General features: G+C 45.1%; 1 protein-coding gene across 6 annotated transcripts in view; it reads right to left on the bottom strand.

Moving 5' to 3' along the window:
* LOC138568706 (schwannomin-interacting protein 1-like) overlaps window positions 1-25,402 on the bottom strand; it is a 358,435-nt gene that overhangs the window by 106,588 nt on the left and 226,445 nt on the right. For all 6 annotated transcript variants that reach the window (XM_069646512.1, XM_069646494.1, XM_069646488.1 and 3 more), the window contains 3 exons: window positions 21,157-21,259; window positions 15,131-15,286; window positions 7,114-7,231 (listed from right to left, as the gene is read on the bottom strand). In XM_069646512.1, the coding sequence (XP_069502613.1) occupies window positions 7,114-7,231; window positions 15,131-15,286; window positions 21,157-21,259 (377 nt within the window). The remainder of the gene's footprint in view (window positions 1-7,113; window positions 7,232-15,130; window positions 15,287-21,156; window positions 21,260-25,402) is intronic.

Consider the following 25,402-nt stretch of genomic DNA (forward strand, 5'->3'; position numbering starts at 1 on the left):
TAAGTGGAACCGGCGCTGCAGCGAGCGATGAGATGCGTTTCTAACCCTTGACTTTCTTTTGCAGGATCGACGGAGTGAAGAATCCGGATGCTGGATGAAGGTAGGTAATGTCCTAATGCTTGCCTTTCTCTCCTTGCAGGTGTTCCGGGTGCTGGCGGGCGTGGCAGGAGCCAGGATGCAGGAGCCGACTCGGTGAGCACCCTGCTGCAGATGCAGAATAACGCGAAGCACGTGTGGCCATCCGGGCGTGGTTTAAATAGCCTTGGTGAAGATATTGCACTTCAGGTGAGTGTTCTTCCACTGGCCCCACCCGAGTAAGAAAAGAGTTCCTGAAAGAAAATAGTTCCTCCCCAGCCTTAGTTGGCTTGGAGCTTCAGACAGCATGGTCTGCCTCGGGTGAGTATGCAGCATGGTCTGCCTCAGGTGAGTTCACCCAAGCATTACCAAATGTTCTGCCATGATGAGCCTGGCGCCTATGGCGCCAGGACAGATGCCTTTTATGAGCCTGGCGGACAAGGTCCAAAGAGCCCCTATAGGGGTTTGCTGCGTCCTGCTTGGTGAGAATGAAGTCTGCTTCCGGGGACGCTGGGCCTGACCTGGCTCCTCAGGAGCAGGCATCATGACACTTACCCTGTCAAAAACAAGGGGTTCATCTTGGAGACAGGGTTCTTAAATACATGCTTGACTGCAGTATTATATCAAAAGCATGACAAGGTCAATAAAGTAATCTCCTATGCAAGTAAGACTTTATCCTCTGTGGAGGAAAAATTCAACGATTGTGAGAAGGCACTCCTGGCAATGGTGTGGGCATTGAAGAATTACCGCCCGTTTATCCAGGGGGAACACATCATAGTGGAGACTCCACACCAACCTTTGCAATATCTTCAAAGTGACAGAATCCGGGCCGGAAATGTGAGTAATTCCCAAATTACTTCCTGGATTCTGTTAATGCAAGGCTTTCCAGTGGAGGTCAGATATGGCCAAAACAAGAAGAGTCCCCTCACGCAAGGTCTGGCTGACTTGCATGATTGTGCCATAGAAAACTGTCTCGAGGACGAAAGTCTTAAAATCAGGGACAACATGGAGGCATACCTTCATTCCCCACACAAAGTCTATGAAGAAGGCCAGTGTGAGGGAATGCCCACTGTCTACGTGGATGGGTGCTCCTACCATGTTGACAACAACGGGGAAAAGCAACTTGTGGCCAGTGTAGGGAATGCATGGGTGAATGATGCCCCAGAACCCTCCGCTGGGTACAAAATCGGTCCCCGAAGTAGTCAAGTGGCAGAGATGATAGCTGTGAATCAAGCCATCTTCACTGCTGTCCAACACCAACTCCACAAGCTGGTCATAATCACTGATTCAGATTATGTACGGAACGGGTTCGTGGAGCACCTGGTTAACTGGAAAACTAGAGGCATGCTATGTGCTAATAACAAACCATTGAAACACGGAAAATGTATACAAAATATTGATGATCTGGTCACCTCGAATGGGATGACCATCTACTGGAAAAAGATCAAAGGTCATTCTAAAGTAGAGGGACCAGACAAAACTGGAAATGACCTAGCTGATCATCTGGCCAAAACCGGAGCCATCCAAGGGGATCTACTTGAGATCAAGTCCCTGTTGGGGGAAATCCAGGTCACTGCTATCACTAGGTCCCAGACAAATGCTCACAATGAACTCTCAACTGCACTATGGAGTAAGGAGACCCCAGATGCTGATTTGAATACGGGTCAAAAAGGGGATCAAATAATTGGTAAGTTTTATAAACACATTGAGGACCCTGAGAACATTCCCCTGATGCATTACATCGGGAAAAAGGACCTCAGAGTGTTGATGAAATGTCCAAAAATGTTCTGAATCCAAGACGGTTTGTTGGTGAGGAGATCCATAGTTGGCCAGGACCAGCCTGATGCTAAGTCACGCCCATGATGTGGCCACAGCCGGTCATTGGGGGTTTCATACAACATTAGAAATCTTGCGAGAGGTTGCATACTGGCCACAAATGGGGCAGGACCTCGACCAATACTTGAAGGGGTGTCTTGTGTGTGTACAATTTCAGCCAACATCACTCACACATCGTGCTCCCCTCCAAAAGAGGGGGATGACACTGCCTTGGTCAGATTTACAAGTCGATTTTATCGGGCCCGTGATTCACTCCTCTATGTGTAACAAGTACATGTTGACTGTAACATGCTTGTTCACTAAATGGGTGGAATGTCTCCCGGCCCCAAATTGCAAGGCAGAAAAAGCAGCTGCCCTGAGGATCAATCACATCTCTCGCGTTTTGGACTACCCCAAAGGATTGAGTCAGACCGAGGTAGCCACTTCACTAGCGAAGTGATGACAAAGATGTGGGAGATACTTGGGGTCAAAAGGAAACTACACATGGTCTACCGGCGCTCCTCTAGTGGTGGAGTTGAGAGATACAACAAGATTATTGTGAGCATATTCAAAAAGTTTGTGGCAGATTCTGGGCCAAGTTGGGACATTTGATTACCCCTTGTCTTGATGGCCATCAGATCTACCCCTTCTTCTGCAACAAAAATGTCTACATTTGAGTTGATGACTGGACGAAGGATGGTGCTACCCCGGCATCTGCTCTATAGAACCAAAGAGCAGACCTTGATAAATGCCACCAAAACTCATGAGTATGTTGAGAATCTGAGACAACACCTTCAACATGCTTTTGCCTATGCTCAGCAGAATCTAGAAAGATCTGCAGACAGTATGAAGACCCACTATGACCTTAAGACAACTAAACAAGAATAGCAAGTTGAGACCGGGTCTACTTGTACAATTTCCAAAGGAACCAAGCCAAACAGCGCAAATTCCTCCCAACTTGGCGGGGTCCTTTTGAAATTGTAGACAGAATCTCACCAGTCTCCTTCAAAATCCGCATCCCCAAGGGCAGTTAGGCAGAAGGGGAAGACAAGTGGGTCCACATAAACCAGCTGAATAGTTGCCATCCCAGGCATACTTTGCGGCAAATAGAGGAGCCAACCGGAAACCCAGAGGGGGACATTCCAGATACCTAGAAAAATCCACCTGTTAAACCAGTAGTAAATACAGGCGGGGAATATTGCAAATTGTATTCAATGTATAAATCTGCCGCCCTACATGAGTAGTAGTGGGAAAATTTCCATAACCATGTACTGTTCTGTCTCATAGCATTGGAACCAAGAATTTCTAATTACCAAGGAGGACCACTCAGGGAACGGGAGGAAAGACCCAAGGAGCCCGGAGTATCGCTCCATACTCCCATCTAGAACCAGCCAGGAGAGCATGTCGATCCAGCATTGATGGGAGAAGCAGACGACTTTCTCCACCTGGACCAAAGAAAGAAAGAACATCCCAATCTCCCGACTTCCCCTTGACGGGCGATCAAACTCAGGTCGTGAGGGGGGGCTCTGTGGGATGTTTTAACCCACATTTTGCTCTGCTATGCTGCATCACTGCGTTATGATGGTGCCATAAATAGCAAAAAGGCCGCAAAATCCTTGTGCGTGCCAAAACCTCTGAAAATCGTGCTTTGCAACACAAAAAGATGGCTGCCAAATCTGCCACACATGATGTCAGTGGTGGAACCGAGCTCTCACTCCTGGAATATGTCACTGGGCTCCACAACAGGTGAAAATGGAGTACAGAAGGAAAAAGCTGTGTTTTGCTAATGAAACCCCAAAATCTTGCTTTAAATACCTTTTCTTTGTTGCTGAAACTGCAGAATGCCGGTTCAAAACACCCTCAAACATCCAAAATTCTTGCTGGGTGCTACAACTCACTTAGTTTAAGAAATCATTGTGAACTTGCAAGGTCCTGAAAAGCTGAAAGCATAAAGGGATTTCCACAGCAAAAGTTGCCTGTCTGTGGATGGCAAAAATCTATGGGCAGCAGAGGACTACCGGGATGACAGCTGTCTAGAGCTGGCCTGATTAAACATGTATAAACTGATATCAAATGTTTGCCATCTAAGAGGCCTGTTACTGAGAGTAACCTATGTTGTAAATGTTTGATCCCATGGTTTAAAATCTTGAATGAGAATTCTAGCTACTATTTGGAAATCACAAGTTTGTTGAAGCTAAGGAAAAATGCAACAGAATTAACAATTAAATCAAGCCTGGCTAAAGCTAACCAAACTGGAATAACAGGTTTCCTCACAGAGGCCTTTCCCTCCAGCAGGAAATCACACCAAAGCGGTAATTATAGGGTTTGGAAAGAACCTGGTCTACAGAGGCATGAGGAACAATGAACAGCTGCTGCTGAGGAAATGCAAGGTGTGAGGACAGTCGTAAATGGCCTCTGCCAAGAGCAATCAGGGAGGAGATTGCTCCTGAACTGCAGGGAGACAGAAAGAGGCGGACCAAACAACTATCAGTGGCTGAACATTAACAAAGAACCCTTTTTTAAAAGACTTATGATTTGCCAGTTAAAATTGTGAAAAATATAAAAGTAACAGATTTGTGAATCTAAATTTTGGCTGCACGTTTCAAGAGGTGAAAAAATCGTGTGACATGTTCTGGAAAGAAATGGCAGAAAATGTGATTTTACACAAAATGTATTTCTGCTAGAAGGATGAAACTTTATACACTTATGCCCATGTTAAACGCGCACACTTGTTGAAATTTGCTTATAAATTTCACATTGTGTTCCTGATGAAAAGGGCAAAATTCTATGAAAAGCCGAGACAAAATCCCACCGCTAGAGGGTTTTGAGGGATAGCTGCCATAGAAAATATGTAATCTGTATAAGTGATTGTTATAGAGGTTGCACATGTGTAAATATGTATTGTGCCAAAAGTAGATTTTGTCTTCAAGGGGCTAGGGGTGGATTCTCGGCCTCATAAAATCACACCATAAAGGTGACACACCGTTTCTCTCCTCCTACCAAGGCAGAGAGGAGACTCTGACCCAATCGCCTGTCAAAGGGGCCAGTTTAGGATAGTCCAGCCCACACGCCCCTTTATCATAGCATAAATAGAGACAGCTCACCACTCAGAAAGACAGACAGATTCACCCACTATCCTGATACTGGCGGAGCACCCTGCGGCTGAACTCTCCATCTTCCTTACTACAGACTCCAGAAATTTGACAAAGCAGAAACCCATTGCATAGCTGAACCAATTTCAGCTAGGCCTCAAATTCCAGAACCAGAACCCCACAAACCTGAGGGGAAGCATCAAAATATAGCCAGGCTCCGCTGTACTGCTTGCCTGCTGAAATAATTATCATCCGAACTAAGAAGGGCAGATCCAATCCAGTCCTGTGCCATGCTGTGACCAGAGTGCTTTGCAGATCCAGTCCAGTCCTGTGCCGTGCTGTGACCAGAGCACCTTGCTGATTGCAGATCCAATCTGATGTGCCCAGCTGTCTGTCCGAAAACCAGATCTCATTCCCTGACCAGATCTTGACGGACCAGAATCCTGACGGTTCTGTTTAAAAACATATCTAGTGAGTATCTATAGAAAGAACTGTGTCACTAGCATATGTACCTTGCTTAGTTAATCCCTATATTAAGCCATCCTATCTTGTATTCAGAACCTGTATTGTTAGGAGCACTTTTGAATTGTCGGAACACTCTATCCAATCCCTCCTATCTTCCTCCTGTACTAGTATTGCTAAAACTATCTTTGCGCTGATGTTTTCTCATCTGAAGAAGGCAAGTCCTTTGCAGGCAGTCATTTTGATGAAGTGGCTGTGTTCCTTTGAGGTATTCGTCTTGTTCATAGTCATCCTCTAGTGTAAGAAATCCTTTTGTCATTTTAAAAGTGCATTCCTGTTTTCCATTCTTGCGCCTATCTCGAAAAAAACGACCTCCACTAAAACATCCATAACTCCCTCAGTTTATGTGCTAGAAACAAAATGCTGCTTGTAGCCAACACCCACAGCTTTAAATCGCATCTAAAACCGCATACCAAATCCATACGGTTCTCCCGTTATCACGATTATCGCGCAGTGAAAAGTTTGCAGCAAATTTCGTTTTTGGGAAATTCTGACACATTTAAAACAGCTTTTGATTGCTTCCGACTTGAATTTCAAGAATGTAAATTGTTTCTTGGTATTAAATCATTGCTCGTGTTTATGTGCAACTATCCAAAGTGGCTCCCATAAGAATTTATAGTCATTTCAGCAATTTGGACCATATTTAGTGTTTTTACCCAGTCCATTCTAAGATAACTTTAAAAGCCATTATGACAGCTTGACAGTCAATTCTGTTTTTCTCTTGTGTTTGCTGGGGGGAAGTGGGACTGATATTTTGTTTGAATTCTGCCATTCCTGAAAACCTGTTCTCTTCTCCTATCTCTGTACACTGTCTATTGGGGGTTGAGGGGTGTGCAGGGGGAACCTTTAACCACAGTGCTATCTGATCTGAACAAATACATAAAAGTATTATTTATGTGCTGAATTGTTTTGCTCACTCCTACTCCTCTTGTATTAAAGAGATTATTCAGTGTTACATCACCCCATTGGTGATTATTGTGTACCCATTAAAACATAGTGTGATTAAATTGTATATACATAAATAAATATTTTAACTTTGCAAACCAGCCTGATTCCTGGTTTAGTGTGACAGGGGGGGTTCCAGGAGAAGGGCGTGATATGAGTGGTATATCGTTCAGAATAAAGAACTTTTAGACAAAAATAAATAAGGATTTCAGTTGTGCATTACATGCTAGGTGTTGACTTGGGTGTATGCCGGATTGATATCGCTTACAGTCTGGGTGCAGGGCCTATTTATGCTAAGGCATTTTGACATCTTTTGTTATTTTCTTGAACTGTTGTTTATATAAGGGCAGTCCAACAGCATAGCAATGCTAGGGCAGTCCAACTACCACAAAGCACGGAGGGGTTGCACTGAACCAGGAACGCTTCTGATGTTAGCTGCCCACCACTGGCCTCCTTGCAAAAATTAAATTGAGCAACTGGTATGCATTGATGCATTTGTGCCACCTAGCAACTTCAGTCCACACACTAAACCTCTCTCTATAAATCCCTCTGCCCACAATTCCCCTTGCTAGCTCTCTCCTCTAGCCCACTGTTTTCTCTTCCCTCCATGTCATCCTGCTACTTTTTGCCCCCACTCTGCCAGAGATCGTCAGCGGGTACTCACTCTGAATGTCCAGGCTGATGCCTTGGCTCAGACGCTGGAGCTGGTCTATGGACATTGTCTTGAGGTCTTCGGCTCCCAGCCAGCATTTCATGGGTTCAGAATCTTGGAAGCATCTCATCTGCAACAGGCAACAGGCAGGAGGCGTGAAAGGTGGGCGGGGGTGCATATGAAAGAAGATAGAGAGAAGAAGCTGGCAGAGAGAACGAGCGAGAGTGTCATTGAGACAGAAGGGGAATACCAATTCATAGTGATGGGGAATAAAGGGTTAGAGAAAGGAAGAGAATTTGGTGAGATACAAGAGAAAGATATGATGAAGAAAAAAAGAGGTAATAATAAATATTGATCATATATAGTGCTTTATGCCTGATGCCCTACACTTCAAAGCACTGTAATAATAGGTATTATGATTAACACATTTAATGTTACTTTACTTATCATCCTCATAAGGATGAAAGGCTCAACAACCTTCACTCTGAGCTCACATTAACATTCTCCTCAAGTGATCTTGCCCTATAATCTACCCCAGACTTAGCACTTGTGCCCTTCCCTTATCAGGACAACCACCTGCTGATTCTACACAAACCATTACCAGTTTCAGTCAAACTCCATCTCATCCCTGCGCTGTCGAACCAAATTGGTTCCTGGCATCTCTACCAACTTGGCAATAACCTCTCTTCTTTTACCACAAAGCAGACTAGCTGTTCCAATCCTGTGTCTTCCAAACGTGATACTGATTTCAGCACCCCAAAAAAGGCCTAGAGAGGGCAGCATTGGCAAAATGGAGTTTCCTTAAGAATATATATCCAATTTATGGGATGGCCTTCCCCCAATGTGAAACACTGGCTTTTAGGAGAATGTTTATGTATTGCCTTCTAAAAGTAGTATATCGATCACCACACTGGAAAATTGATTTTTCCAACCACTTATTTGAATCCATCTTGCCTTTTATAAAATCTAATTACCATCTAATAAGCTAAGGCAAATTCCATTTGGTTTTAATGACTCTAGAGATCCTCTTGCAGTGTGCATGAAAGAGCTTCTTTCCACTCTTGGCTTCACATTTCTGTCCTTAGGAGCTACTTGCAATAAGGGCCAGACCATTGACGGGGCAATCACCTAGAATATATTTCTTGACACTCCCACACTGTTTAATCTCATATGGGCGGACCTTTCTTCTGTTTTTGTTTTTAATGTACCTAGGCTTACCCTCTCCTGGCATCTAAGCAAGGTACAAATTTGATAGTAATTGAGATACTGATCATATTGTCGCCACTTAATCAGTTCATATCTAACATTATTGATGTTTTTGCTAAGATTCAAACTAAGTTTGTGCCTTTTGATAGACCCAGTGGGAAATGGGTCTCAGCCAACCTTGTGATACTCAAGTCATCCCTCAGAAGAACAGAGAGAGATTGGAGGGAAAATGAAATCCCCGAAAAAGGAGAACACCGTAAAATACAAACTAGAACTCTCCAGATATATGCACCCAGAGGTGGAATCTAAGCGCACATATTATACTACTCAGATTGTCCAAGCTTCAAATTCCACCAAACATCTTAAACTTCCAGACCAAACCCATGCACGAAACCATCTTTCAAGAACCCTCGGACACATTGTGCAATACTATTCGGAACCCAACAATGACTAATGATGCTAATATCCAACATAAATCTCTGTCAAGCGAACACCCACTTTCTCTCAATAGGTCCCAGTTACAGCTTCACAAATGTTATCCGTCAAGAGAGACCAAATTGTTGCCCCAACAACTCAGGTTCATCAGCCATTATTCAGGGTTAAGCAGATATATCGATTCACGTAATCACTGTGTTCATATATTTCTCATGTGACAAGGCTATATATCCTAAAGCCCTTAAACAGACTTGCCTCGTCCCGTTATTGAGGAAGAATACTTCAGAACCAACTGCATCTTCAATTTACCACCTCATCACCAATATCCAATCCTTGTTGAATTAGACAGAGTTCCGACGACCAAACTAAGTCAATTTGTCGAACAACATGCCCACACAGGTAACTGTCAATCTGGCTTCAGACTAGCGAGAAATACTAAATGAGCACATATTGACTAAGAATTTGGTACTCAAAATAATTGATGGTGGGGATTTAGGCCTTCTCATGCTGTTGGCCCTGTCACCAGCATTTGATACCTTGGATCACAACACCTTAATCAAACAAGTCAAAGAGGTAGCTTATCCCTGTATTTATAGTGGGCTGTCCTGCAGCTAGGCCTTATATCTATGGCAGAATGTGCCGGACATAGATGTGGCCATGTATCTGCCATCCCAAAGGTTTAAGGGATACCCAAACTAAGAATAGAGAATATTAGGATACAATGGATATCCGGATTCCATCTGGAGGGTTTGCCAAGGGACACTATTGCATGCCTTTAGTGGTTGATCATTAAAATTCTTGAATGAATGCATCCCTCTAATTGGTGTTGTGACTCTTGGTCCTAACTACACATAAATGTGGACTTGCTGCTAATGTTAACCTACAGAGGATATAGAATAATAAGGAGACCCAGAATCAAAGATTAGATGCAAGGAAGCCCTTCTGCATCCTGAAAACTAATTTCCTCCGGGGGTTAAGATTTGCCCCCACTCCTGGGAACCCGACTTCCATCTATCTAAGAAGTACAGTCCTGACCTCAACCTTGACTCTTGTGCCCCCTGGAAGCATTGCAAGAACCAGTGAGTACACAGACGACAGCACCACATTTATTTATTTATTTGCATTTGTTAAGAGCACTAAACCCAAATGCATCAAGGCACTGGTTACATCAAGTAGGACACATAAGAAATGAAACAAGAGCAGACCATGGGCCTCATTATAAGTTTGGCGGTAGCCTTGCCGGAAAAACCAGCAGGGTGCATCCAAACTTGCGAAATATTCTGGCACCCGCGAATGGGTAATTGCCCTTTCGCAGCCGCCGAAATGAAATGCTCCCCATTCCCATTGAGCCCCATAGGGAAGTCGGATGCACAATGGTGCCGGTGAATCCGGCATGCTCTGCTTGCGGGTGACAGAACGCCTGCCAGGTCACACCTGGCAGGCGAAAAGGCATCCGCGAGCAGAACTCGTAGTTTGTCGGTCCCGTAACCACGGTACGAGCAAGCTTACCAGTACCGTACTTACCGGACCGGCAAAATTATAATGAGGCCCCATGTCATTGAAGTCATACAGGAGCTGTATTTAGTGAGAAGAGTAAAGCCTTAGCTGTTTCCGGAAAACACCCAATAAGATTGTTCAGATCTCAGTGTCAACGGTAAGGCATTCCAGGTCTTGCAGGCTATGATTGGGAAGGTGGACACCCTATGCTCTCTTGCACCTGAAGTGAGGGATGGCGAGTTGGTGCGAATAAGAGGAATGTGTGGGTCTGGAGGATTGGACTTTGGAGAGTGTTTGGGAGAGGTATTTGGGTGTCGAGTTGGAGAGGCATTTATGCATGATTGCTAAGGTTTTATCGTGATGCACTCACGGATTGGTAACTAATGAACTTTTCAAAGACAAGAGCATTATAAATGAAATGCAGCAGCACCTGAGGGAGCCAGAGACCTGCAGCTCTGTATGCAAAACCAACTACTTGAAACAACCCATCCTCCCTGGATGCTGAAATTCTGAGTGGTCATCCAAACCTATCATCATCATCATTGGATCTCACCTACACAACCATAACCTCTGGCACTGGAACAAAACCCCTGCTAGTGCGGATTAGCATGCAACAGACCCCAGCTTTGACCTTCCTCGGTGGCTTTCACCATTGATGGACCATCAGCAGTAGGCTCTGATGCCAAGGACCAGACCTGACTGACTCTCACAGTGCGACCTTGAGAAACTTAACAGAGGGAACTGACAACGGAAAACTATGTGGTAGCAAAGGACTCCGAGCCCTCCTCTTTTCAAAACCTATAACATATTAACTGTCTCATCATTTGGACCACCTCCTGCTCTACCAATAGGCCACTGCCTGACTAATAGGATGGATCACGATATAGCACAGTGCTAGGAAAGATTTATCTTAGGTGCAAATTTCTTTCCATTTATGAACCCCCCAGACTTTCTGCTTTTGTTTGGCTTACCTAACCTGACATTTTCTGGCAGAGCCAAGCTTTCAGCTGCACTCCTCTGGGCTTTCACTCATTTGTTATCGGGAAACTGAAACATCATTCAGGCTGTCAGTAATGGGAAACTATGTTTAACTTAGTCTTCGACTATGTTGCCATTTCTTGTTAACTATTTATGTGCCAAGTACCTTACAGTACCGTGCATAGGGGTTCTTTTGTTTTATGGCTCTAGCCACCATCTAAGGATGTTTTGGTGTTTGTACAAGTGTGCCTAGGATGAACTGGTAGCAGCAGTATTTTTACTTTGTTTTTATGGACCGTACCGCATTTACTGCGTTTGGCCCAAGACTGTGGCCAGTGCCGAAAATGGCTGTGCCATGAAGTCTTTTCTTCTGTGAATTGGCCATTTCATTCCTTTGCCTTCTGCCAGGTAGAGAAAACCGGGTATTCCTTATTTGGGCATCTTTCGCAGGCTCCTGCATGTCACATGTGCTAGTGCCCGAGAAGAGGGTTGGGACTGTCTGGTCCCAATCCACACTACTGGTGCCAGTATGTCTGATAGGCCTGAATGACTGAAACCACTGTGGGCCATGCAAGAGAGCAGATCTTCCTTTGGCTATCTAAGATTTTGGTGCGTAACAAATCTTGGATAAGAGAAGTGGTTCTGCACCCGTTCCAGGTGGATCACCTGAAGTTCACACTGAACTACAGAAGGAGCCAAGTATCCTTAAAGAAAGAGCAGACCCGAGGAACCGCCGGAGACATGCTAGGAAGGTTTGGCACCCTAACCCCGCTGCTGTCCCGTTGAACCCCTGCTTTTGCATCATACCAAGAAGGCCTGCAAGGACACTTCGACCCTTTGGAGTAGTGGGAACAACTACTCTTGGCACCTCCTGCTTACACTCACAAAGAGCCTCTTCAGAAGTGCTCCTGCGCCATCCAGTAAACTGACCAGCTCGAACCTGGGGTACCGCACATGAACGCTGCGTCCAGAGTTGAGACTCAAGACTTTGGGAATCACTTGTTTGTGGTTTGGCCCTCTCCTGCCAAAACTCTTTGTCCTAGCTACTCTGGGTTGTGATTTATGTGAGTGTGCCATGCTGCAAGCATTTACGGTCCCTGTGTCGCCCCGCTGTGGTGACTGTTGCTGTAAGTGCCTGCAGTCCTGCCCCACCGTATCCTAAAACGTTCTGTACCAGAACTGTCGTTCTCCTTTCTTCAAGAGCTGAGAAAAGGCTACTGTCTTGCAAATGACGATTGCCCGTCCCGCAACCGCTGAGTGCCGATGTGTCCTGTAACTGCAAGGGTGAAACCTTCTGATTGCCTAACTGCCATTCAAGATTGGTGTGCCGCCAATGATCTTTGTCTCAATGCCAGCAAGACGGAGATACTCCTCATCGGCACACCTTCACCATCCTTTCCCCTCACTCTCTGGCCGGCCTCCCTTGGCCCTCCTCCTACCCCCACCTGCGAGGCTAAGAACCTCAGGGTCATCTTTGACTCCACACTTTCCTTCTCCGCCCACATCTCTGATGTCTCCTAAAAGTCAAACTTCCTACTGCACCTCCTCAGAGGTACTCTGCCTTTCCTCTCCTTCCCCCAGAAGCTCATGGTCTCCCAAGCTCTGGTTCTCTCTAGGTACGACTATTGTAACAGCCTCTTTCTAAATATACCTGCATCGACTCTCCGTCCTCTGCAACTAATCCAGAACAGTACTGCGAGACTTGTCCTTGGCCTCAAGCCCTGGGATCGTATCTCTCCAGCTCTGAAATCTCTCCATTGGCTCCCAGTGAATGCAAGGATTAAATTCAAAACCCTCTGCATTGTCCACAAGGCTTTCTGGGGCCTGGGTCCAAAATACCTTCAGCTATCCCTCCTCAAATACCCCCCCCTCTCGAGCTCTACGCTCTTCTACCTTCTACCTCTATCTCCCTCAGGGTCAGTCGTTTTTCAAAGAAACGTGCTGGGGGTAGATGTCTGTCTTCAGTTGGTGCCTCCCTGCCACTCTAAAACTTGAGGAGAACCATCTCCCATTCCGGAAGCACCTCAAGACCTTCCTCTTTGCTTCTGCCTTCGCTCCCCTTCTCCCCTGCTGATCTGTTCTCTCTTGGCACCGTGCACCTAGCCACCCTCTGTCCTTTGGGCCCAGGTACCTGCTCACCCTGCCACCCTCCCGCACTGATCCGGGCCACCCCTTGCACTGCGATCTGTATCTGTACCCAAACAGTCCCCCCTTTTTCCTTCCTGCACTTATCAGACCTACCCGGTCTGCTGCCTTAAACCCAGCACTTGCCAAATGCTGGCTGCACTACCACTGTTTGTTGCCTTTATTATTTATTATTATTTATCGGTTTCTCCTTTGCTCCGCACTCTCCACTTCTCCCCCTTCCATGCACTTGCCCCTCCCCCCTCCCATGCACTTGCATGGTCTCAATGTCGATGGGCCTAGTAAGATTGTTGTTTTGTTCTCCCCTGTTCCCCTCCCTTGCGTGTCGTCAAAACCTACTAGTGAAGAGGACTAAACTGGCAAAGGTTGGTTTGGACTGTGTCGAGGGTCGGTGAGTACTTTCATCACTTACAGGCAGTCCCCCTGGCGCATCCATCTGTTTTTACGCACGCGAATCCCTTAAAGGATACTCACGTTGGCTGGGCTAGCCTGCTCTCCCCAGTTATTCCCGAACTCCGAAAGTCGCTCTATCTGCAAGGGTGGGTAGACCCTCCTCAAGAATTAGGGCTTTATTCATCATCACCTCAACCCCCTTCCTGAACAGCAACAGCTCCCTAAAGAGACCCCACTTTACGCATGACAGCGCGTTGTTAACGCACTGCTGAACTTTGAACATAAGGCTCCTCACTTCTTTGGGCTGGACTGCATAAGCTAGTGATTTACTATGAGGAACTGCCTAATGCGAATTCTGTGTTGAACCTACCCCTTTCTGTTGCAGATTGTGGTTAGTTTCTCCCCTTTCATCAGCATTAGGCTAGACGCATTTTGTAAATATGTTACATAGTGAATAAGCATGCGTGGTAACTGTTTTCGTGATACTGTTTAATCGTATTTTGTTATAAAGGCCTATAATAAATGTATTTTTGATATACATCTGTCTAAGAGTTATCTCTGGAGTTTTACTTTGTGTGCTCATTGTGGGCTTCCGATCACTCTCACCCGTCCTGACAGTCTTGACCGCCTGCCAAGCTAGCATAGATTGGTTTGGTTTGTCCAGAAGGTTCCCCTGTTCCACTAAACTAGGTTGGCCTCCTAAACCTCTACCCACCAGGTTAGAGTTTAGAAATCAATCTTAACACACTTTATCAGATTTAACATCTCTCAGTGGTTTAGAACTGTAACCATTGCGTATGGACATTACCAAGCCCCACTAAGCCACCCTCCCTTTGATCCTGCATTGGACCCTAAAGCTAATGGTTGGTGTATATTGAGTGTTTCCACTTATAGACATGGACCATTCTTCATTAAACACTACTTTGGACTGTACATAAGAGTGTTCCCTTATTAAAGATTAATTATTTATTCTACCCATACCTTTTTGAAGCCCATCAATTTAATCAAAATGGTGAGGGTGTTACTCTGTATCATGCTTGCATCGCTATTCTCCCGAGTGCACTGCTAGCATAGAAAAGGCTAGTACGTCCTCGCCTGCCTATATCAGCAACCAAGTCATGCCCTACACCTAGGTCCAGCTGAGAATTTCTGTCACCATAAAATACAGATATATTGCCTGGGTTTTTTCCATCTTCTTAAGGGTGAAGTACATCTGAGCCATGCACCTGGATATTGATTCACTTCTATGTGCATTGCTCTTACCCGTTTGTCGTGTTGTGCTAGCCAACATCCTTTCTCATTCACATGCCCCGGTCCTTTCAGTGCCCATACCCTGATCAGGGGCTACATCTGTGCAGTTAGAGTGGAGACTCACCTTCTCTTGATCACCACCTGGCTTCCACTCATCTTGGTTGACATCTGCCTTCCATCGAGCCAGCGAGGGGACGCAGGTTGACTCCATTGACGTTCTTGATGGAGATATTATTGAGCTGAGGCTGAAGACAGGAAGCTCGTAAGATGGAAACACCACCTGCCAACAAAGAGCAGATGACTTCAGTGTGGATTGGACTGAAAGAACGCAAATGGTTAATCAATAAATACAAAGGTGGTAGCACTACCACATCTTGGACATTCTGCTCATCTACTCCCATTGAAGCTCTTTCATGGTTAGTTCTTATGTAATCACATGCATTGGTGAAGCTGATCTGGGATGGGAACACGTTATTCCATCCACATCACCAACCCCCACAATTTAGTAGCTTTGTCTTGCAGAACATTTGAAGGGTGCTCTCTGTGGTCCCTTAATCTTTTAGCTCAGCATCACAGGCTTACAAGGAGGAGATCTGAAATGAACTTGTGGAGAAAGTGGTAGGCGGAAGGTGAGCAAAAAGAAAAGGAGAAAGAGGGAGAGCATAAGGAATGTAGATGAGTGAATGAGGGAGAACTGGAGAGACAGAAATGAGAGTGAGACAGGTAAAGACAGGCAGAACCAAGACATGGAGGGAGACGTTAAACATTCACCCATAGGAATAGAGGAAAACTGGGGATGTAAATTTGGATGAACACATGAGAAGGAACAAAAGAGAGGATACAAGGGAAACCGTTATTGGTGAAAGAACAAGGAATAGAAGTGAGTGGGAGACAGAGATATAGAGGTGAGAAAGGTTGGGCAAATAAGGAGCTATGAAGGAGAGAGGAAAACAATAGGTTGAGGAGAGCGGAAAACAGAAATAGTGGACAGATGAGGCCAGACGTAGAGGTGGAGATGAGGTACAACTGTGAGAGATATAGGTGAAGGGGGATAGCGGTACCGGTGTAAGTTGGAGAGGATAAAGGAAGAGATGATGGTGAAAGATTTAGGGGGCGGTTATAGGGAAACAGAGCTCAGTATAGGAAGAGAGAGCTAGACATGTATTCTAGAAAATGAGAGGCTGAGAGTTGCAGGATGCAGAAAAATAGGTCGAGATGTGAGGGAAATTTGGAGGTAACGGAATGAATGGAAGCCAGGAGGTAGAGTTATGGAGTAGCAGTAGAGTGGTGACAGTAGGCGAAGTAGAGAAGGGAATAAAGATGAGAGCAGAAGAGATGGGGTATGTGAATGAATAAGTCAGAGATGGAATGGAGATCAGGAAGATCATGAGCTTATAAGTGAAGAGATGGGATGAGTATCACTAAAATAGAGATGAGGCAGACAAACGCTCTCTCAAACATACATGGGGAAAACAGCCTGCCCAACCCAACTTCGAAGTGTACAACAATGCTGCTACAGCATACAAACATGCTGTCATCTCCACCAAAGATAACTCCTACAATTCCAGAATCACAAAAGCTATCTCTATCTATAGAGAACTCTTTGCATTCCTCAAAGAACCTGAGAACCCCCACCCAATTACCTCATCCACTACCAAAGACAAAGCCTGGTGCTCAGTTGTCCAAACCTCCCTACAGGACACAACTAACAAACTAAAGCTAAAAATCATCACAAAGAAGATGGTCACAAAGATGAACCAATTAGCTAATAAACCCCTTCCCGCCCTCAACATCAACCCTACCTGCGCTGACTCAGCACACCCCTCCTCATTTAAGCTCACCATAGTCACTCGAGATGATGTCCTCAAAACCATCCTACCTCTCAAACCATCTAACTGTAAGGGCGACACTTGCCCTTCTGACATCAAGCTCTGTGCACCTACCCTCGCCCACATCATTACTGACTTCATTAACACTATCTTCCCACTTACCTTAAAGCTGCCTGGCTCTTGCCCCTCATCAAGAAACCCACTTCAGACCCCTCTCTTCCCACTAACTATTGCCTCATCACCACAGTCCTATTCATTCTCTAAGTTTTGGGCTGTGCTGCCCACTCCCAAATTCAACTGCTCCTTGAACACTCACAACTATTAGGTTCCAAACAAACCGGCTTCCGACCCAAGGACAGCAACTAAACTGCCCTACAGGTGCTGAAAATCCAACTGGACAACCTACATGACTATCAGAATGGCCATTATTCTCCTACTTGACCTGTCCGCAGCCTTTGACCTAGTAGATCACAATATCCTCTGCCACCACCTAGCTTCAAACATCTCCCCAGAAGCCGCTGCTTGGATGAAATCTTTCCTCAACAAAAGCTCCTCTAGAGTATTCTCTGGTGAGGTCATGGCCGACCCCATCCCAGCCATGTTAGGAGTGCCCCAAGGCTCCTGCATTACCCCTACCATCTATAATACCTACACAAAGCCCCTCTTTGACCACTTTGACTTACTCGTCATCCCCTACACCAACTTCGGTGTTGACACCCAAATCAACCTACCCATCTCTGGCAACTACTCCCAGAATGTTGACTTCATCAACTCTAAATTTAGCATAAATTCAGAACTGGATGGCCACCCATAACCTGTGCCTCAATGATGACAAGACAGAACTCCTCATTGTAGTCCCCCCTCAACGCCTAAGAAACCTGTATCCAGCTTACTCTGCCATACCCATCAATGTCACATCTATTAAAATCTCTAAACATGTCAAGACACTAGGTGTCCACTTTGACTCTGAACTCAACATGACAAAATATGTTCATGCCCTATCCTTTTCCACTGCTTAGTCTGCAAACTCATCTCCTTTAGCCACAAATGCCTTTCTCCTTCCAACTGCCACACACTGGCATGAGCAATTATAGGCAGCAAACTTGACTACTGTAACGCCTTACTCGCATGCTCATTGGCTAAGAACTTGGCCAAACTGCAACTTCTACAAAACAACACCCTCCAAGCTGCTACTGGTCTGAAATCCTCAGACCACCTCTCCTCTGGCAAGCGCAAAGCCCACTGGCTCCCTATAAAAGCCAGGAACAATTTTCTCAAAATTCATCCCATTGCCCAAAGATGCCTCCACAACGAGTCTCCACAGAATTTGAACAACAGGATCTCCAACAAAACCTCAGCACAGCCCCCGTTCAATTCCTCCACCAAACTCCTCATTCAAACCCTGAGATTCAAGCACAAGCGTGCAGGAGGTTCAAGCTTCTGAGTCATCACACCCAAATGTGAACTCCCTCCCAGATCACATCAAGAATGAACCTTCCCTCTTCACCTTCAGAAAGCTGTTGGAAACCTGGCTTTTTGATAAATACGACAAACTGTTCCCCTGCCCTGATTCCATCCCATTGACTTTATCCTGTGCCAATGGGTTTGTTCAAGCGTTGTGATTCCTCCGGGTTTGGGCGTTATATAAATGTAATAAGTGAACAATAACTAAATAAGAGAATGCGAGATGTAGAGAATGAGGTGGGAGTAGTATGGCGTAGATGGAGGTAGAGATCCAAAGATGTACTCAAGAGATGTAGGTGGAAGAAAGAGAGGAGGAGGTGAACGAGATAATAGATTAATCAGTATGAGAGGTAACACTGGATGCAAGATAATAAGAGATAGAGGTGTGAAAATAAGAAAGATGGACCCTGAGGTGATGGGAAGACTGATGCAAATATGGGGGAGGGAATGGGAGGAGTAGAGATGTAGGTGAGAACAAGAGATGAGGAGATGAAAGATGAAAAAGAAACTTAGGAGGGGCATGTGTACATAGGTGTAATTTTAGGAGAGGGGCAGGGTGTTTGTCCTCCCCCAAATTTTGTGGCATACCATTTTGTCCCACTCATTTGGCAGGGACCCCTTTCATTTAGATGCCCCCCGACCCCCAACATTTTCTTCAGCATTACTCCACTGCATGTGTGAGGGAATTAAAACATATTAGATTGATTTGCGAGAATGGTGCATGTATAGGTTGATACAAGAAGATGGGAGGGGTGGAAGTGACCCGATGCAGAGTTTATTGCTGCTTGTCAAGTGTATGTTGTAGCTGAAAGGCAGGTCGATCATGAGATCTCCCTGGTTTTGTACAGTGATGGGTTTGATTTTCCTCTGCTCCCTGGTCTGTGCTCCTAGCTTCAACATTACACCTTTAAGTTCCTCCACTACATATTTGTAAGTACATGATCCAAGAACCTGCCTCCCACCAACCCCCTCAAGCAAAATAACTGTGCGAGTGGCACTGCCCCTGCATACATAGGTAAAGAAACATAGTAAGTACCATGTTCACTCAGTCATGCCAAGAGCCCCATATGCCTTTATGTGTGGCCCCCAATTCACAGGGACGTGTATTCCCATTGTTTGGAGGAGGAGGAGGAGACACGGGGATATTTCATTTTGAGGACGCAGCCAGTTCTGGATGGCCATTTTTCCAGGGTTCATCGTCGTTTCTGCCCGCACCCCCTTCTTCCATACAGGATTCTGTAGGTGCGAGCCCCATTTTTGCACCTCTACACTCCAGCACCTCACTAATGTTAAATTTGAGCTGTAAGTATTGTCTAATGACTTCACTGTCTGGGTATGCCAAGATGTAATTCGGTTTGGAGACCCGAAACATATAATGTTGGACGTATGGGCAACTGCTTGCATTCGTGGATAGCCGAATTAGATTATTGCCACAGCATTAAATGTGCAGTTTCAGTTTAGGCCAACGCTTACGTGACCAACATGATGAGACAGTACATGTCTGCCTATACCCTTCAAACTATGTACTGTGTATACTCAGGATCTTTCCCAGAGTACCTATCTTTCTGCATTTATCAAGTTTTGCGAAGGCTTGACAGTAACTAACGATAATTGCTGCATTCTCCAGATTTAGGAATCTTTCGTACCACATGGCTACTCTGGATATGAAGGCTGCAAAACTACATTTAAGGTCAAATTCCAGTAGTATATACTCCACTTTTAGGGTGTTTTGGCAGTGGAAAAAAATTTCGCAACTTTTTTGCTTCAAACTTCTGTATTTCATCACACAGATTAAGGCACCATACCTCAATCCCGTAACTGAGACAATCTTAGTATTATATAGAAGTAAAATCGTCTCTAGAGAACAGCCTCCATTTCTACCAATAAAGGCACTGAAGGCGTTTACCATCTTTGTGCAATTATTTTTTGTTTCGTCCCAGTGTGTATGCCATTATATCAACTACCACTCCTAAATATTTCTACACAAAAATACGAGATGTTTTAATTTGTTTGCTATGTTCTGCTTTTGCAAGATCTCTCATTGCACTACTTACACAACCCTTCCTTTGTTTTTTACTTGTATTACATTAACACAGTTGTATACTGCTTGTATTTGATGGATTGAAAATAAAAAAACATGTTTTTAAAAAGGAATAACCTAGTTAAGTTGGAAGCCCTGTGTGATCCTCCCAGAGCCACTGCAGACTGGCCTTTACATTCAGAAAACTCACTCTACCTCTATGCTCCACTCCTATGCAATACCTCTAATCATCTTCCTTCAACTATTCTGCTTTTCTATTCAATGTAGTGATTTATGGTATATCAATAGCTTGACATAACGGCTAATATATTAGTGCTATTTGACGTGCAGCCTTACTCGACTCCAAATAGGTTTACTCTGTATTCTTGTGTTGGGAGCATTACCTGTTCTGCAGACATCAGGTGCCCGTGGGTGTTACTCTTCTCCTAGTGGTCTTCTGGTATCTTTACTTACACCCCAACTTGTAGAGCGTCGCTCACCTTATCTCTGGGTATTGGGGTGATTTTCTCGTGCATGAGAGGGCTCTTCACCTATTTTCTAGGTCTTCAATATCTCTTACCTGCATCACAGCTAATCATGGGTGAGGAGGGTCACTTTGCCTCTTGGTTTAGTAGACTCCTGGCGTCTGCCGATCTTGAGTATATCCTACATTCTGCACTACATGAAACTCTTGTATTGATTTTCTATGCATGTCTAAGTCTGTCTATTATGATAGCTGTTTCACACCTCTTATAACCAGATCTCTGGAGTCGTTACTCTACCCCAGGCACTACAGTGTTGCTCGACTTTCTTTCACGTCTTGGGGGGGACTCTTACCGGTTCCACAGGTGTTGGGCTGAGTGCATCCTCTCCGTCGCTTTCCAGGTCGCTGCTGCTGTCATTGATGAAGCATAGCTGCATGCTTCTGTTTGTGTGGATCCTAATGGACAAGAAACACCCGTCGTCATTTAATATAGTTGGAAGATGTTTCCATAAAACCTAAGCAATTGCGCATCCTACACATCTCAGGCACACTAAGCACTCTGGGTTATTCCGCATCGGTGTAATAGAGTTCCTTTCAAAACCCCATCAACTTCACATCCTCCAAACTCAAACACAGGAAGACCCCTAGGTTATTCTTCATCACAGGTACAAGTTTCACTAAACCCATTCAATTTTAAATCCTACAACATCCAGGCACAGGAAGCGCCCTGGATTATGCTCTATCAATGGAACGTGGTTTGATGCATCCTACAAAATCCAAATATTGGAAGAATCCTGGCTTTTCTCCATCAGTAGAACACATTTCCTTAAAATGCCACCAGCTTTACATTACTGATATACAAACGCAAGCAGAACCTGGGTAATTCCCTCTTGATGTAGTGTGCTTTGATCCCAAAAAAAACCTTAACTGTACGTTCTAGAAAACCCAAGCACAAGAAGCAGCCCGAGTTATTCCCTATAAACCCAGTCTCCTTCCCTAAAGCGCTATCAGCATTAGGTCATACAAGGCACAGGGCATACCCAGCTTCTCTAAAACCCTTTCAACAGTATGCCCTACAAGGTAAAGGATGCACCCTGGGTTATTATCTATTTGATGTCTTACTCACCAATGGTACATCCTTCCTAAACCAGGCAAAGGATGTATGTCATGCATGGAAGGATGTAACAGTGCTCAACACCACTCTAAAAATACATTGACAATCCGCAGCCACAAGATGAAACAAAGTAGTTATATAATATACGGAAAGAGCGTTTCCATTTCCACCAATGGTAACTCCCCACATCCATGCACCGATGTTACAGTTGGATGTTCTCCATCAACAGAAGGAGTCACCAGCTTTAGCCATCAATGCTTACGGGATAACGCTCCAGCACTGTAGGCGCCTTTACCTATTAACTATGAAAAGATTGAGCCTAAAACCCCACCCGGAGTTCAATGATAAACATCCGGGCACAGGAAAGAACCAATGTTATTCCCCATCTACATACCCAGTCTGCCCTTCCTTACAAATGGAACATACAACAGCTCCAGTTTGATGAAAATTCCTCAGACTCTCCCGTTCCCACTCTTCATCACTAATGCCAAAGCGCACATGACCCGGTCTCAGAAAACACTCCAGAGTGGTTATTCCTCATATATAGCAAAGAACCGGCACCCGCCACCTCACCACTGATTGGCTCAAGCATCAAGGCACAGGAAGCATATTGGTTTTTTTACACAGTCTCTGTAACATGTTCTCTACATTCCATAACATCCAGTCATGCGCAGTGCAGAGGTTATACCACATCTCTGGAATAAAACCTCCAGGTCCTCGCCAATGATACGGATCACAGCATCCAACTATAGGAATAAATGCATGTTATTTGGGAATACGCTACCTGCATTCTAAAACTTCTGCAAACAAGAAATAATACCAGTGGTTTTTATCCATCCACAAAATATGCCATTCCCTTAATTTAGCAGAACCCCTGTCATCTGGGAGACCATGTCCCCATGCTGGGCTTTCAACTTTCCATTAATGGAATTCTTGGAGGTGTAATCTCGGGCCAATTCAATTGAACAAAATGGACTGAACTAAAACGAATAGCATGTCCCCAGAGACATGGCGTTATCTGGCAAGCTCCATCACCCGGTGACCTCAAAGGTACATGCAATAGCCCCAGTTTCAGGACACGGGCCATGTTATTTCCCATTTACAGAAAGACACCCTTCCCTCGTCCACTAATTATACACCTGCCAACTCTACACAGCACAAATGAACAGAAAACACTTCAGACTACTTGTCATTGACTTAATAAGTGTCCAAGCCTACTGTTCACCACTAACGCTACACCCTGCACGTTCAAAGCAATGAAATCATCTGGGTATTTTCCCATTTACTGTTTTGAGAACCCCCTCGCAGCCAGTGGTGGAGTTAAGGGGAGGTGCAGCAGGAGTGGTTGTCACTCAGGCCCCAGTGCTTCCTTCATAGCCCCCAGCTTCGTCATCTTGCCACCAGATGGGTTCGGAAATGAGTACCCCGAGGGGTTGCAGCTGTTAAAGTGCTTGCCTTTTCCAAGAAAATACAAGACCGGGGGAACTAGCATGAGCTAAGGCTCTGTGCATTTTCCATTTTGATTCAGTAGGTAGGTAAGAGCATGCGCTAAAATTGTAATGAAATAAGAATGGTGTGGCTTATTTTTTTTGCATGTCTTTATAATGCATTGACAGCATGTGAAATGTAACATCGCCGAGCTGTGAATGCGAAGCCGCACATACATGTCATATTAATGTCCAGTTAACTGGGATTTGTATAGCACATCTCTGCCATTTACACTTCCTTGTTTGCACCACCCCAATGCATAGGGTGATCACTCGTCCCGTTTTTTCAGAGTCAGTCCCCCAATTGGGCCCTCTGTTCCCCTGTCCTGAAAGCTTTTTTAATTTAAAATCACCATCCCGGTTTTGTGGAACGGGAGGTTCGGAAACAATCAAAGAAAATAAACATTACACTACACTGGGAATGTTGCCATGCAGGTTGAGCTCGAAGCCCCAACCTTACAGGTACCAGCCTTGGCATTAAGTGATTGTGTGCCACCAAGACCATTTGTTGAACGAATGGACAGCAAAGCTCCTTTTTATTAGCTATGCTTAAGTGAGCGGGAACGTTAAGGAGCGGTGTTCCACTACTTTTATTTTTTACTGTTAACAGCTCCACTACTTTTTTCAACCATTTTCAGCATTCCAGAACTGTTTTTTATGAAGTTAAAGCACACTTCTCCATTTTGCACCGGATATCGGTTACTGTCATGAACCGTCGTCTGCGTCCCTTCTGAACTTCCTGGTCCCTGACCCATAGGGGATTGAATATAGTGATCCTTCCAACATGGCCGCTCTAAATGGAATGCTCCTGGCCAGTCTCTAAGCTTCACGAGGCACGTTCTACAAAACAGACACGCCCCCGCGGCTCTGCGCGTCTCAACGCTACCGCTTGCTGTAGTCGGACGTGTGTTGCCGGAGTTCGCTCAGGGCTCTCTTTTGATTCCTGGTTCCCGGTTCCTTGAATCCCGGTCCTTCCTCCCATTCCTCTACCTTACCTCTGATCTTCCTGGATTTTCTTCCGCGCTCGGGTCACAGCGTTCCATTACTCCGAGCAAAAACTTCATTCCTTCCTGGTATCCTCCCTGGACTTCTGAACGCTCCCGGAAGTTGGATAGCGAACCTCACACTGAAATCCGAGGACCAGCGTTTGGGTTTGTACAAATCCCGGACCGTGAGAAAGAAGACATCACAGAAGGTCGCAAGCAAACAACAAAAGCAGGTGAGAAGGGGAGAGACTTGTGACAGATTGAGATGACTAAAACACGATACAGAAACAGAGATGGAAGCCGCTGTTCAAGACCTCATGAGAGGCATGCAGGAACTAACCACGGAGGTACAGAACCTTAAGGCTGAGAATGCTGCATTAAAACAGCTAGATTTGTCACGTGACTCTGCAACTAAAGAAAGCGTGTTATTGGGAGGTGTAGTGGAAAAGTATGATGGTTCTTCCAAGACTCTCCGTGCTTTCCTTGATTCATGTTTAGTACACTTCACCTTCAAGCCCTACTACTTCTCCACTCCTAGAGCAAAAGTGGGCTTTATGATCTCACACCTCACTGGAAATGCCTTGACCTGGGCAACCCCCCTAGTCAATTCGGGCGACGCCCTCCTGGAAGATTATGATGGGTTTGTGGATGCTCTAAAGGTCATGTTTGATCGCCCAGAACAGGTGTACAGTGCTCAAGAAAGACTGCTTGAATTTCAATTAGGATCCCAGGATATGCTCACGTATGTGACCTGTTTTAAACAACTCGTGAAGGAAGCAGATTGGTCTCAAGAAGCCAGCTTCACTCTCTTCCGAAGAGGTCTGAATGAAGAAATAAAAGAATGAGTTAGCTAGGGTAGCTCGTCCAAGCTCTTTCCAGGTTCTCATGGACCGTTCCTTGCAAATAGACTTCCGAATCCAAGAAAGAAAAACTGAGAAAAAGAAGTCTAAATCGGCTTTCCAAGAGGCCACCACAGAACACCCGTCTAGATCTGAGCCCACAGTTTCTCCAA

Source organism: Ambystoma mexicanum, chromosome 1p (genome assembly GCF_040938575.1).
Source record: "Ambystoma mexicanum isolate Mex_15411 chromosome 1p, UKY_AmexF1_1, whole genome shotgun sequence".
Classification (NCBI taxonomy): domain Eukaryota; kingdom Metazoa; phylum Chordata; class Amphibia; order Caudata; family Ambystomatidae; genus Ambystoma; species Ambystoma mexicanum.